Below are 13145 nucleotides of genomic sequence, written 5' to 3'. Positions count from 1 at the left end.
CATGTCCAATAAATTCCCCTTAACAAAATAAATTACCTTATTTTAACTATTTGTATGTGTAAGACCTAACAGTTCCTTGAGTGAAAGATGTTTTTTCTTACTACTTACATCTTCACTGCCTACTATTCACATAGTGGATAAATATTCATTGAATTACTGTGCTCATTAATGTTGCTATAAGATGCTAGGAAAACTTGATCTGAAGTGAAAAACTGTTTTTCACTTCCCAGTAGGAAAATGCCATTAAACATATAAGTAAAAAATTCAACCGACTAGCTTACAGATTTACGCAGAAGAAGTAAAAGAAAATTAGAGACAATGAATATAGGCATTTGAATAAAACACAGAATACAGTGAGATAAACAATATTCTCAGTGGCTGACATTTGCTAGGATAAAGTGGCAAAAATCTAACACCTAAAGTAGTGAAGATGTGTAATAAAAATAAAAGCTGCTTGCAATAAAAAGGTTGAAAATATTATTAAAGTAACACCATTTAAAGACCAAAGAAAATCAATAAAAGCAGAATGTTTTAAACTTTCTATAAAGATCCTCTAAGGAAAGATTCAATTAGCAGAGGCAGAGGAGAACAGTACCAGAAATGGAGATTCTACAGGAAATAACTGAGGGCCTTCAAGGAATTTAAAAGTTCAGAGGCATTTTACAACATCTAATTTTACTTCAAAACTAATTGATTAAATTATTCACAAAATATGTTAGCTCTGACATGGAAATCTTGTTGAGTTGCAAATATAAATAGAGAAATAAAGGATAAAATTAGAAGAGAATGAATAAAACGGCTAGAACTACTAGTGACATGAAATTCTCTAAGTTGGTCACCACTCTAAAAAACAGAAACCATGCATATGAATTCCCAACAAAGGTATAAAAGGAGGTGGAGAAAGAGAGGTGTGATTCTGGGCATTAGCCACTAGATGGTGGCATTGGCCCAGGACGGTGCAGTTGTGGGAATTGTAACCATTTGTAAGCACAGGATTGTCAAAGAATGGTATTTTATGTAATTATGTTAATTAAAACTTTGAAAACAAACATTTTGAAGCGTTAGAAAATTTGTCAATAAATTACCAAGGGTTTACTATAAACTAATCATAAAAATACCACAGTACTTGTTCACTCACCTTTACTACATTGTCCCCTGATTGCCCGTTATTTCGTAAACAATCTAGACAGATAGCAATTTGTGGGTCACTTCTGTGATAATCTTTATCATCTTCATTTTCATCACCTTCTTCATCTACTTTCGGTTTGTCAGCTTTTGAAGCATCATCTGTATAATTTAAACAAACCTAAGTTAGCTATAAATCAAAGTTGATTTTAAAGTTAAACAATCATACATTGATCATCGAAACAAAAATCAACTTAAAAAACTTTCCTAGCAGTTTTTGAAGAACTTAGTATCTTTAAAATGTTCCAACCAACTCAACAATGGAAATATTTTGTAAAAAAAAAAAAAAAAAAAAAATTGGAAACTTACTAACATAGCTTAAGATTTCTAGGCTCATTGAGATAGCCAAATGAAAGATTCAGACTAGCTGAATTTAGCCAAAAGAAAAGATTACAATTAGTAATTAGACTATGTTAGAAAGTGGACAGGATATATAAAAATACTTCCAAATTACTTATATGTGTATATATAAATTATACTCAAGTTTATATATACGGTATATATTCAAATTAAAAGCAAATACTTTTCAAATGTTAAAAGTTCTCAAAATTTCCAATTACTAGATATTCATAAAATCAGCCAGTGAAAAAAACGAGTATAATGAATTAGCTTTTTAACATATATATAGCTATTAATATATAACGTTACAACTCCATTAAAGAAATCTGAATGGCATACTTTATATTATATACAAATGTATTTCACCTATTACATACCTGTAGCCTATAAATAATGCAGCTATATTTACCATTCATCTGTGGAGTCGCTTTAACTGTGTGTTGGGTACACATCATACAAGGCCTGAGGGAGCAATACTGAAACTAGAGCTATCATCCTCTCTCTCACAGTGGTCAGGGTATGGAATGAAATAAAAGCAAGTTAAAAAAAAAAAAACAAAAAAAAAGGGAAAAAACCAGACAAATATAGAATATAGGATGGGAGAGGTAAAATGGACTATGCGTGCACATATAAAAGAGACAATAAACCCAAACTCTGGGAGTGAAGCAGAGGTTCAGGGACGATTTCCAGATGAGATATCTCTAAGCTAAAACTTGAAAAAATTAGCTAGCCAAACAATACATTGTAGAAAAGCCTCCCTGCAAAGTGACAGGCCTGATCCTCTTCGATGACTGTAGTAAAAGCACTACAGGTGTACCATAGAGCGGGGAGGTGGGTTCTCTTTTTTCTACATGTTTTCTTCTCCCTATTTATAGAGAATATACATAGATAGGAATTTGCCTTCTATGAACCAAACTCCCAGCTCCAAAAAAAAATCCAAATTCTCCACCCAAGCTAAAGACCAAATACCATAAATACTTAAAAAGGGAGAAACAATAGGAAAAGGGAGATAAAATTCACAAAGTAGGCTACAGCTCTTCACAAGTCAAGCTGTGATACATATAATCATAGGGTAAACCTACCACATAACTTCTGATGACAATCCCTCAGGCTCCTGTCCTCTTGAACAGGTAGTCAAAAACTGGAATATTTAATTAGCCTTATCTATATTTTTACTATACCACGACTATAATTGGTTGTTATTGTTTAATTGCAGTATACACGTGGGTAAAACAAGCCCTAGTTAAGTCATTTTTTTGGTCAGGCTTAGCTTCTTTGCCATTTTTTTTTTTTTTTTTTTTGTTACAGGTAAAAAATAGTCTCTTGCTACCTTATTCTAGTCATCAAAACTATTCTCAAACTTCCCCTGCTCTAACAGCCTTACACAGTTAAGTTGAACTAGTAAAATGATAATCTCCATTTTACAGATTAAAAAAGAGAGATCTCATCCACTTTAACCATGTAAAATTGACAGTCCTGTGATCTTATGGGAAAACCAAGATTGGGAGGCTGAACTCACAATTGACCCCATAAGAACCCACACACATTCTTGAATAACTTTAAATGATATTTAGGACATCCTAAATTAAATCTCATATTTAAAAAACAATGGGAATGATACTTTCTTATAATTTTAGATACCCCTTTGTGTGGAATACAGATATATATATATATATCTGTATGTATGTACACTAAAAGCCTTTTATCTGCTCAGTAATGTTTGCTCCTTTGCTGAAATTATTATTAAAAATTACTAATTGCTGAGTCTCTTGGGACCCAGAGGAGAAATATGGACATGCAGCATAGGTGATGGGGAAAATTCCCATAAACACCCAGAAATACTTTCTAAATTTTCATGACATGTAAGTTTGTATCACCTGAGCTCTACTTATAAAAACTTCATTTCAGAGTATCAGAGCATAGTAAAATCTCCTGATCTGGCTCTCAGCCACATCTCAGCTCCCTCTCCTATAGAGACAAACATACAAAATAAACAGAACAAAAAACTCTTCACTGTTTAGTTGCAAGCTGTGGCTATTTCTTACTTCAGCTTCCTTTAGCTCCCTAGAAATTACTACTATAAACATCTAGTCAATTTTCTCTTTTATCTCCCTTTTCTCTTCCCAAAGTTCAATTTCCTCTATTTCCAATTACCTTCAATTAAAGTGACTTCAGATTTACAATCATTTATATAAAATCTCATATAGAAAAAGGTTCATAATGTAAATAAAAGGGTACATGAATTTTGTGCAGGAAAAATGTGAGCCTGAAGAGAGATATTAGTTCACCTAAACTATGAAAAGCTGACCAATTTAAGAGATGCTATCAGAAACAGACAAAGAAAAAGTCACCTTGTCCATTTTCTTGAGGCTTATTTTTCTTCCAAAATTCAGATTCGCGCTCAAGTTCTTCTAATTTAAAAGAAAGAGTATAAAAGTCAAGAAATCTTTAATAGAAATGTTGATTTCATAAAACACAAACATCTGCAAGAACCTAAAGAGCCACTTACGTTCTCGTAGTCCAGGGACCAGCTTAAATATAATTTCCTCTAATGTATTGTCCAACCTTCGAAAGTGGGGAGAAAGAAAATACTAACAATGAAGACACCAAAATCTGACATGTAAATAGTTTGAGATGTGTATCTTACATATATACATATATATAACGAAATACATACACAATTTTAGCACATCTACTATACCACACTCTTCCATCCATGGAACACACCTATTTACAGCCTTCCCCAGTAGTAGACTGATAACAAAAATGGTCCCAGTCCCCAGCTCTGTCTATAACCACACTCTTGAGCATGACTTTGAAATTCCTCCCCTGACTAAGGATGGAGTCTATTTCCCTGCCTTGGAAATATGGTCTGGCCTTAAAACTTGTTGAGGCCAGCAGAATGTGGTACAAGTGACTGCTTGGTCCTAAGCCTAAGCCTTAAGAGGCATCAAATGCTTTTGTTTCTACTTCTCTCTCTTACAGAATCCTGCTGCCATGAGAACAAGGCTGGAGGATGAGAGACCACGTAGAAGAGAGCGAAGTTGCCCTGATAAGGCCATTTTAGACTAGTCCACAGACAGCCTATCCCCCAAGATCAGCACAGCAGATTACCCAATGCGCAGCTAACTGCAGTTGCATGAGTGAGCCCAGTCAAAACCAGAAGAACCACCCAGCTAACCCAGCAAACCAGGAGGAATAATAAATGCTTGCTTTTTCAAGTGTCACTTTAGAGGTTGTCTGTTATGCAGCAACAGCTGATACGCCCATTCTCAAAATCTCTACCACAGCTCGGGCTCTTTCCCCTAAAGGAAATAATCTCCATTCCTCTCTTCTGAGAAATTTAGACCACTTTATTGTTCTACCTTCTGAAATGAAAACTTTAAATATTTATCTTGACATTTTTCTTATTTTCTTTCCTGCCATATAACTCATCTTTTTCATGGCTTTTTGTCTTCAATCCCATTCTCTTGCCCCCACAACACCCGCTTCCTGCCTCATCTCCTTCATCCTGCTCAACAACATTACTCTTCAACAAGACTACAAACACACAGAGGTTTCTCACATCTTAAAAAAAAAAAAAAAAAAAAAAAAAAAAACCAAAAAAAAGCAAAACCTTTCTTAACTCATTAACTCTTTTCAAACTATTATTCTGTTTCTCAATTTTTTCTTCTAACTGGAAAAAAATGTGAAAATAAAACCTACATTGTTTCTGTCACATACTCTGTTTTGCTTCTTTTACTCTACTGAACTCTCCGAATCATTCAAAATTTCCATATTGAATAGGTTTAAATTTTTTAGAATTAAAATTTTAACTTAAAAATTCTTTTTTAAGTTTACGTTTCTTCTATATTGCTCTGCAGCAGTTTGACAGTGTTGTCTAACACCGCCTGCCTCCCTGAAATTTTCCTTCCTTTTTTTTTTTTTAAATTTTCAAGTCTGTTCTTTATTACTTAAGTCTGTTCTTTCTTTATTGCTGAGTATTTTTCTTTTTCCCAGTTACTTTTAAATCTGATACTCTCCCTTGCTTTGTACTCTGCACTCTTTGACCTTTTCTAAGTTCTGTCTTCCTTAGGGATTTCATCTGCTTTTGTGGCTTCAAAACTAACATATAGGCAGATTGTCTGTCTGTCTGTCTGTCTGCCTGCCTGCCTATGTATCACATCTCTCTGCTGAGTTCAAGTTCCATATTTCTAACAGATGCTGAACATTTCAAGTACCTCCTTTTATTAATCTATGTCAGGATTGTCTCATCTATCCTCCTCCAATAAAATACTAAGTATCCCAGTCATTGTCTTGCTTTTTTAAATTAAATTTTTAAGTGATACCATAATTCTCCCAAATCAGCTCAAAATACGAGAATTAACTTCTTTCCTTCCCTTCATTTACACATTTAGAGCTCCCTCTCAGTACCTGTCCCACCTATTCCCCCATCAATTCTTCCATTTCTTCAATTAATTACCATTCTACTTTGAGCAGAGCAGAGACATGCTCATAATGAATCTTCCTAAAGTACTAATCTGATTGTGTTAGTTCCCTGCTCAAGGACTAATTTCTCCCTATTACCTGGCTTCATGTGTTTATATAACTTGAGTTCAACCTACAAACCATAACTGGTACTATTTGCTCACTGTCTCTCTTCTCTAGCCAACTGGCTTATTCAATTATCCCAAGAATTCCTTGTCTTTTCCAATTCATTTTTCTCCCTCATGTTTTGCATCCTGGCTCAAATACTCTCTGTACTCTCCAACCAAACCAAATGCTACCTTATTCTCAAGACAAGGTCATTCGTAAAGTTTTCCCAGACTATTTAATAGTAGGAGTGCATAAAAAATAGCACTTCTTACTACATACAAACAGATCAGGAACTAACTTAGTTTCATTTCGTTGCCTCTGAAACATTACTTACTACTTTGATGTCCTTTCTGTCCTTCCAGCCCAATTTAGGACTAATCTGTTCTATGGTCAGTCACTAAATCACTTCCTTACATGTACCCTTGATTTGTCTCTCTTACTTGCTCAAAATTATTTAGTACAACTCAGGTTAAATCCAACTTTCCATCAACTCTGCACTGGCACCCATGGCTGCTTAAAAACACAACCACACCCCTTCAAATTCCTAACTACAACCCAAACATGCCTTTAAGTTTGCCAGGAATCATACTACACTCACAAGTGCACTGATTCTCTCACTCCCCTGGACAATATGCTTTTTTTCTCTCCCTAACTCTCCAAATCCCTTTCCTCTATCCTTAATTTTTGCCGACACTTTCTTCTCAATGAAAAATGTCAAAGCAATGAAAAACAAACTTCCACAGGCCCCGGCCACCATACCTGCCTACAGCATCTGCACCATGTACTCGCTGTCTACCTGCCTGTTGCTACAATTTTTTTGTCAATGCTCCCATTGAAAACCAGTGTCTCCTCTTATGCTGTGAGATTCCATTTCCTACTCTCCAACATGATTAACTCTCTGCTTTCTACTGGATCATTCCCTTCAAATATGCCATTATTTCTCCCATATCAAAACAAAATAAAGAACCTTCTTGGCTGTACTTGACAGCAACCAACCCCCCACCCCATTTCTTTGCTCCCATTTGTCGTAAAACTCCTTGAAAGAGTTGTCAATACTATACTCACTGTTGCTAATTCCTCTCCCTCCTTTCCTCTCTTAAAACAATCCAGTTAGGTTTTTGGCCTCACAGCTCTAAAGAAAGTGCTCTTTTCAAGGCTGATGACCTCCATTGTGCTAAATCCAATCATCAATTCTCAGTCTTCACCTTACTTGTAGCCATGAACAACAAATGACACAGGTGGATCACTCTGTCTCCTTTGACATACACACTATCTTCACTTAACTTCTAGGGCACCACACACTCCTGGATTTTCCTCTACCTCACTGGTTGTGCCTTCTCAGTTTCTTGTGCTGGCTCCTCCTCTTCTCTCTGAACACTTAATGCTGGAGTTCTCCAGGGCTCAATCCTTGGTCCTTGACTCATGTCTCTCTGTACTCACTCCCTGAAGTGATCTCATCCTGCCTCACAACTTGAAAGATCTTCTGTATGTTGAAGACTACCAAATGTTTTCCTCCAGCCCAGACCTCTCCCTTTGAGTTCCAGACCCATATATCCGCTTACCAACTTTCTCTCTTCTCTGAAATAACTCAACATGTCCACAATCGAAGTCCTGATCTACCCCTTCCTTGCTCTATTATTAATCTTCCCAACTCAGTTAATGGCAACGCCATTCTTCCAGTTGCTCAGGTCAGAAATCTTAAAGTCATGTTCAACTCTTTTATCTCATATCCTATATCCAATCCATCAGCAAACCTTGCTGGATCTACTTTCGAAATATATTCAGAACACGAGCACTTCTTGTCCCCTCTACTGCTACCTCCTCTCACCAGGGTCACTGCAATTACTTTCTAACTGTTCTCCCTGCTTCTACCCTTGCCTTGTTATATGCAGGGTGTTCTCAATACAGTCATCAAAATGTTCATATCAGATCAATCCTGCAACCAAAATCCTGCAGAGGCTCATTTCATTCAGAGTGAAAGATAAAATGTTTACAGTGGCCTAGATGGCTCTTCACAATCTGGAATCTCATGATCTCTCTGCTCTTGTTGCCCAGTATTCTTTCCCTCACTCACTGTTCCCCAGCTGCCCAGGTCTCCTTGCTGGTCGTCCAACAAGGCATAGATACACTCCTGACTTAGGCACTCTGCACTGGCTGCTTCCTTTACCTGGAATAGGCATGCTTTCCCAGACCTACCCATGGTTAACCTCTCACAGTCTCCAAGTCTTTGCTTAAATCTCACCTTCTCACAGAAGCCTATCATCACCATCTTATTTAAAATTGCCATCTGCCCCTCCCTTCACACTCTTGACCTCCTCACCCCACAACACTTTCCCCTTTCTTGCCTTTGCAATTTTCACTTTCTAACATACCATATAAGTTACTTATTATATGATTTATTGAATGTCTCTCACTACAAAAATATTAAATCTACAAGGGCAAAGATCTTTATTTTGTCTGTGAATGGACCTCAAGCACCTAGAATAGTGCCCAGACATAGCAGGCATCCAGTAAATATTTGCTGATGAATGATTCCCCTCATGGAGCTCTCCATCTTCCTTCTATTGTCTATATCAGTGATGTCCAATAGAAATATGGTGTGAATCAAATATGTAATTTTAAATTTTTAGTAGGCACATTAACACCAGTACTTTATACTTTTTATGTAAAACTAACTTTAATGTTTTGCTATATATTAAAATATGTTTAATAACACATTCGGTAATTTTTATTTATTGAACATTAAAGTTATACTTAGTGGAAAAATATTTACACTGCTTCAGGTTTTAATTGAAATTAAATTAGAAATTCCATTCCTCAGTTGCACTAGCAACATCGAAAGTGCTTAACAGCCACATGTGGCTAATTGCTACCATACTGGACAGTACAAATACAGACTGCTTGTTCCCCAGGTCTGCTGCACAATTGTCATATCCCTTCACCTCTCTACTATGTTAGAGTCATTTATTCTTTCTTGGTTTATGCTCCAGCACATCTCCCAATAACTTTCTGTGAACAAGTACATAGAAGGTAAATTTTTTGCTACATGTGTCACAGGCAATTTAGGCTTCTAATGAAGGAGCCTAAATTCCCCTTATTTCTGGCTAACAAAATCCAATTACGTTCTGGCTGCAATGTGGCCACCTTCAGGGATAATTCATGATTTGTTAAAGCATTTCAAAACCCACCATATCACTTTACCTAGAGACTGTCATGTAATCTAGTTTTGGCTAAAAAGAAGCAGCCTGCTGTAGGAAACTTTGGGAAAGATCTTCCGCTCCCTACGACCTCCTTACTTTCCTGGTATACTCAGGCCTCTGAGGTTTGCTCAACTATCACCACCACCAGTCTGCTTTCTAGCTTTTAGTTTCTGCTGACATCTCTTCTATTACCATTTCTTCTTATCCTTTAAAAAGTGTTTATTGAGAACCTATCATGTTTCCGGAGCTATCCTAGGTGTCAAAGATATAGGATATCTTGTTTTTATTATCTCTGAGTTTATGTCTTTAAAAAAATTCCTTTGTGGTAATTTTGGTGGGATTTTAGGAAGAAAAGAGCTCTATAAAGGACATCATTAGATAAATTAAGAAAACTGGAATATGGTAGTTAGGTTAAAGTATTATACCAACGCAATCATACTGTGGTTACATAATATAATATCCTTATTCTTAGGAAATATACAGTGAAGCATTTAAGAGTAAGGGGCCATGATACATGTAACTTACCCTCAAATAGTTCAGAAAAAATAAAGCATGCAATGCACATATGCACATGATAAAGCAAACGAGAGAAAATGTTAATAAGAGGCTAATCTGGGTGAACAGAATGCACGTGGCTCTTGTACTACTTTTATTTGGGGGATTCTAAGTTTGAAATTATTTCCAAATAAGAAGTTTAAAAATGTATGATGTTATACTTTAGCCAAGGGAGCAGGTTTCATTAAACAGTGACTGGATTCCTTCAGGTATCTAATGGTCAGAATCAAAAGATTAAGATAAATGGCCTTACGATGTGGCCCTTTAAGAACAGAGAAGGTAATAATTATTAACTGCTTGTTTTTATTAACTGTTTTTTTATTTTAATAAAAATAAGTTATTATAATTTTTATTAACAGTTGGTAATAATTTTTCATTACAACTGGATATTAACAGTTTTTTATTTTAAAATTAAGAAAAACATTATTTGAGAGAAAATGTTTGCTTTATTCAGTTTCTTTACTCCAGTACTACTAACATTTTAGGCTGGATAAATTTTGCTGTGTGGGGCCTATCCTGTGCATTGTAGGATGCTTAGTAGCATCCCTGGCCCCTGCCTACTAGATGCCACGAGCACTCACCCAGATCTGACAATCAAAAATGTCTCCAGATATTGCTAAATGTATCCCGGGGGCAAAATCACCCCTGGCTGAGAGGCACTGATATAAATCCAACCAGAACAAGCTTTGCTCAGAATTACAGACCAGGGTTGACCAGTGGTTCCCACATATTAGCATATATTAGCATCACCTAGAGAGCTTGCTAAACTAAGTGATCTCCAATCCCAAAGTTTCTGAGTTAGCATGTCTGATGTGTGGTCTGAGAACTGTCACTTCTAACATGATACTAATGGTTTGGGGACCACACTTTGAAAACTACAGGGCTAGACATTTACCTGTAGACAAATTATCCCAAACAGGCATTAAAATTGAAAATCAAAAGGCTGAAATGTAAGATTTGCAAATCCAGATTTATAGAATGATGGCAAATATCACACAGATAAGAGAGTTATGAAAGGTTCCAGAGACTATCTAGCTCTATCTTTAGATGAGTAGCTTTTTTTTTTTTTTTTTTTTTTTTTTTTTTTTTTTAGTTCAAAAGTACTAAAAAGCTAACTCTGGAATTGACCCCTTCTGTGCTTTTCACTGGATTCGAGATGAGTAGCTTCTTAAAGATACACAGGTGATCCACCTTAGAGCTATGGTGGGAACAATGAAATGAAAATGGGTCTAGTGGTGAGGACACACGGACTGTAGCTGGGAAGTGACATTTCAGGTGTTCTGTGAAACCTTAAGTCAAGTCATATCACTTCTCTAGATTTCAATTTCCTAATTGGGAAAAAAGGGATTTGGATTAGAATCTCATAGACTACTTCTAGTTTTAAAAATATATGATTAGGCCAGGTGTGGTGGCTCATGCCTTTATCCCAGCACTTTGGGAGGCTGAGGCAGGCAGATCACCTGAGGTTGGGAGTTCGAGACCAGCCTGACCAATATGGAGAAACCCCGTCTCTACTAAAAATACAAAATTAGCATGATGGCGCATGCCTGTAATCCCAGCTACTCAGGAGGCTGAGGCAGAAGAATCACCTGACCCTGGGAGGCGGAGGTTGTGGTGAGCTGAGATCGCACCATTGCACTCCAGCCTGGGCAACAAGAATAAAACTCTGTCTCAAAATAAATAAATAAATATTTTATATGTATGTATATATATGGTTATACTGCTAAAGTTGAGGGATAAGTAAATGGTAGTCTTAAAAAAAATCTTTTAAGTTTTACATAAATGTTTGTGTACTTTTTTGAATATACGGTAAATTAAAAAATTAATAGTCCTAATATTAGTCTGTCTATGAGTTCTCCCTCTTTCTACTACCATGTAGCTCAACATAATGTAGACTATTAAAATACTAAAAATGCCTGTAACCTAAAGTCACTCTTACAGCCTAAGAGAAAGTTATACTTTTAGTTTGGAAATGTATTTCTTAAATATTTAAGATGTAAAATCTTATTTTTAATACTCCTTAATAAAATACTTTAAAATAAAATGCTTTAAAATAAAAATCATAAGACCTATATTAACTGAGTCAAGACAACACGAAATATTATGACATATAATAAAAATTAAGAGCCTATTCAATTTATGTAAATTAGATGAACTGTAAAATATAACATCCTTACCTCAACATTTCTAATGGATTTGTCTCATGAACTTGGTTGCCACACCTTGGGCAATCATTGCTATCTTCAAAGTGCTGAACAATACAAGTCTTACAGACTAAGAAAAAAGAAGACTTTAGGTTAAAATGCATCATATGAACGCTCATTTAATGTTAAACTAAGTGTAATTAGAAAAAGACCTTAAAATTACCCACTACAAGTAGAATATCATTATTTAATTAAACTTCAAAAACCTTACAATTGTTAACACTGTAATAAAACCCAACTGAAATAAAAGTCAACTGCCACAAATAAAAAGTATACACTATTTTGCTTATTTTTTTCTTAAATACATTCACACACCAAATACTACTCTACTCATCATCATACTAAACTAAAAAAGCTGGTGTATTTACACAAAATAGATTTTTCTCATTTAAGGAAGGACAGAAAAAGGTAAAAACTAAGTCTGCATTCATTTCCTTTGCTAAACATTTATTTAAATGCAGCATAAATAACTCTTAATACTACTTGAGAGTTTTCAACCTGTTTGCATTACTTTTATTGGCAGGGTGCTCCAGGGACAAAACTGGGAGTTACAATGGACTTTGCTGGCCTTGGCAGAGTGTAATGAGTTTCTGCTCATAGGTACTATAATTCCATGGAGCACAAAGTATGAATAATGGTATCAAGTTTGGACAAAGGCATGAGGTACACTGGAAGAATGACTGAAAAACTGACAGGGATAAATAAAATTTCAAATAAAGATTCTAAACAAAGACAATGGAAATATGACTTGTGGATTTGGGGCCACAAGCGTATATAGCCCACATTTCCTACAAATACTACTAATCTCTCTGGCTATAAATCTCTCTCATCTTTCAACTAAGCTTCTACTACACATTATGCCAATGTTTTGCCCCAAAATTTTAGACAAAATTTACAGTACCTGAGCTATAAAATATTAATTCAGTTCCTCATCCCAATACTCCTTCTCCATTCTATTACTCTGTATAACCTGAAGTTTTCACATGGCATAGATTGGCTCTCCTACTCCCCATTCACAGCTGCATTTCAAGCTACTTCTTTCTCACTCCTCATGATTGACACTATCTAAAAGTTTCCCAAAATGATT

The 13145-nt window shown here is 35.6% G+C and overlaps 1 protein-coding gene and 1 long non-coding RNA gene across 13 annotated transcripts in view; one reads left to right on the top strand and one right to left on the bottom strand.

The window, feature by feature from the left end:
- The window catches only part of LOC123566839 (uncharacterized), a 149337-nt gene extending 144586 nt beyond the window's left edge, over window positions 1-4751 (top strand). For 7 of the 9 annotated variants that reach the window (XR_012417941.1, XR_012417936.1, XR_006689492.2 and 4 more), the window contains one exon: window positions 4510-4751. This is a non-coding gene — a long non-coding RNA (uncharacterized lncRNA). The remainder of the gene's footprint in view (window positions 1-4509) is intronic. The other 2 variants (XR_012417938.1, XR_012417943.1) reach the window with 1 other exon arrangement.
- The window catches only part of PCGF5 (polycomb group ring finger 5), a 73801-nt gene that overhangs the window by 43794 nt on the left and 16862 nt on the right, over window positions 1-13145 (bottom strand). For all 4 annotated transcript variants that reach the window (XR_010578027.2, XM_045361187.3, XM_045361188.3 and 1 more), the window contains exons 2-5: window positions 12032-12128; window positions 4034-4089; window positions 3876-3935; window positions 1139-1287 (exon numbers count right to left, since the gene is read on the bottom strand). Coding sequence is in view for 3 of the 4 variants with exons in the window: in XM_045361187.3 (XP_045217122.2) it covers window positions 1139-1287; window positions 3876-3935; window positions 4034-4089; window positions 12032-12128 (362 nt within the window). In the remaining variant the exon portion in view is untranslated. The remainder of the gene's footprint in view (window positions 1-1138; window positions 1288-3875; window positions 3936-4033; window positions 4090-12031; window positions 12129-13145) is intronic.

This window comes from Macaca fascicularis, chromosome 9 (assembly GCF_037993035.2).
Source record: "Macaca fascicularis isolate 582-1 chromosome 9, T2T-MFA8v1.1".
Taxonomy (NCBI): Eukaryota; Metazoa; Chordata; class Mammalia; order Primates; family Cercopithecidae; genus Macaca; species Macaca fascicularis.
The sequence above is the reverse complement of the archived record's forward strand: the minus strand, read 5'-3'. Positions and strand labels throughout refer to the sequence as shown.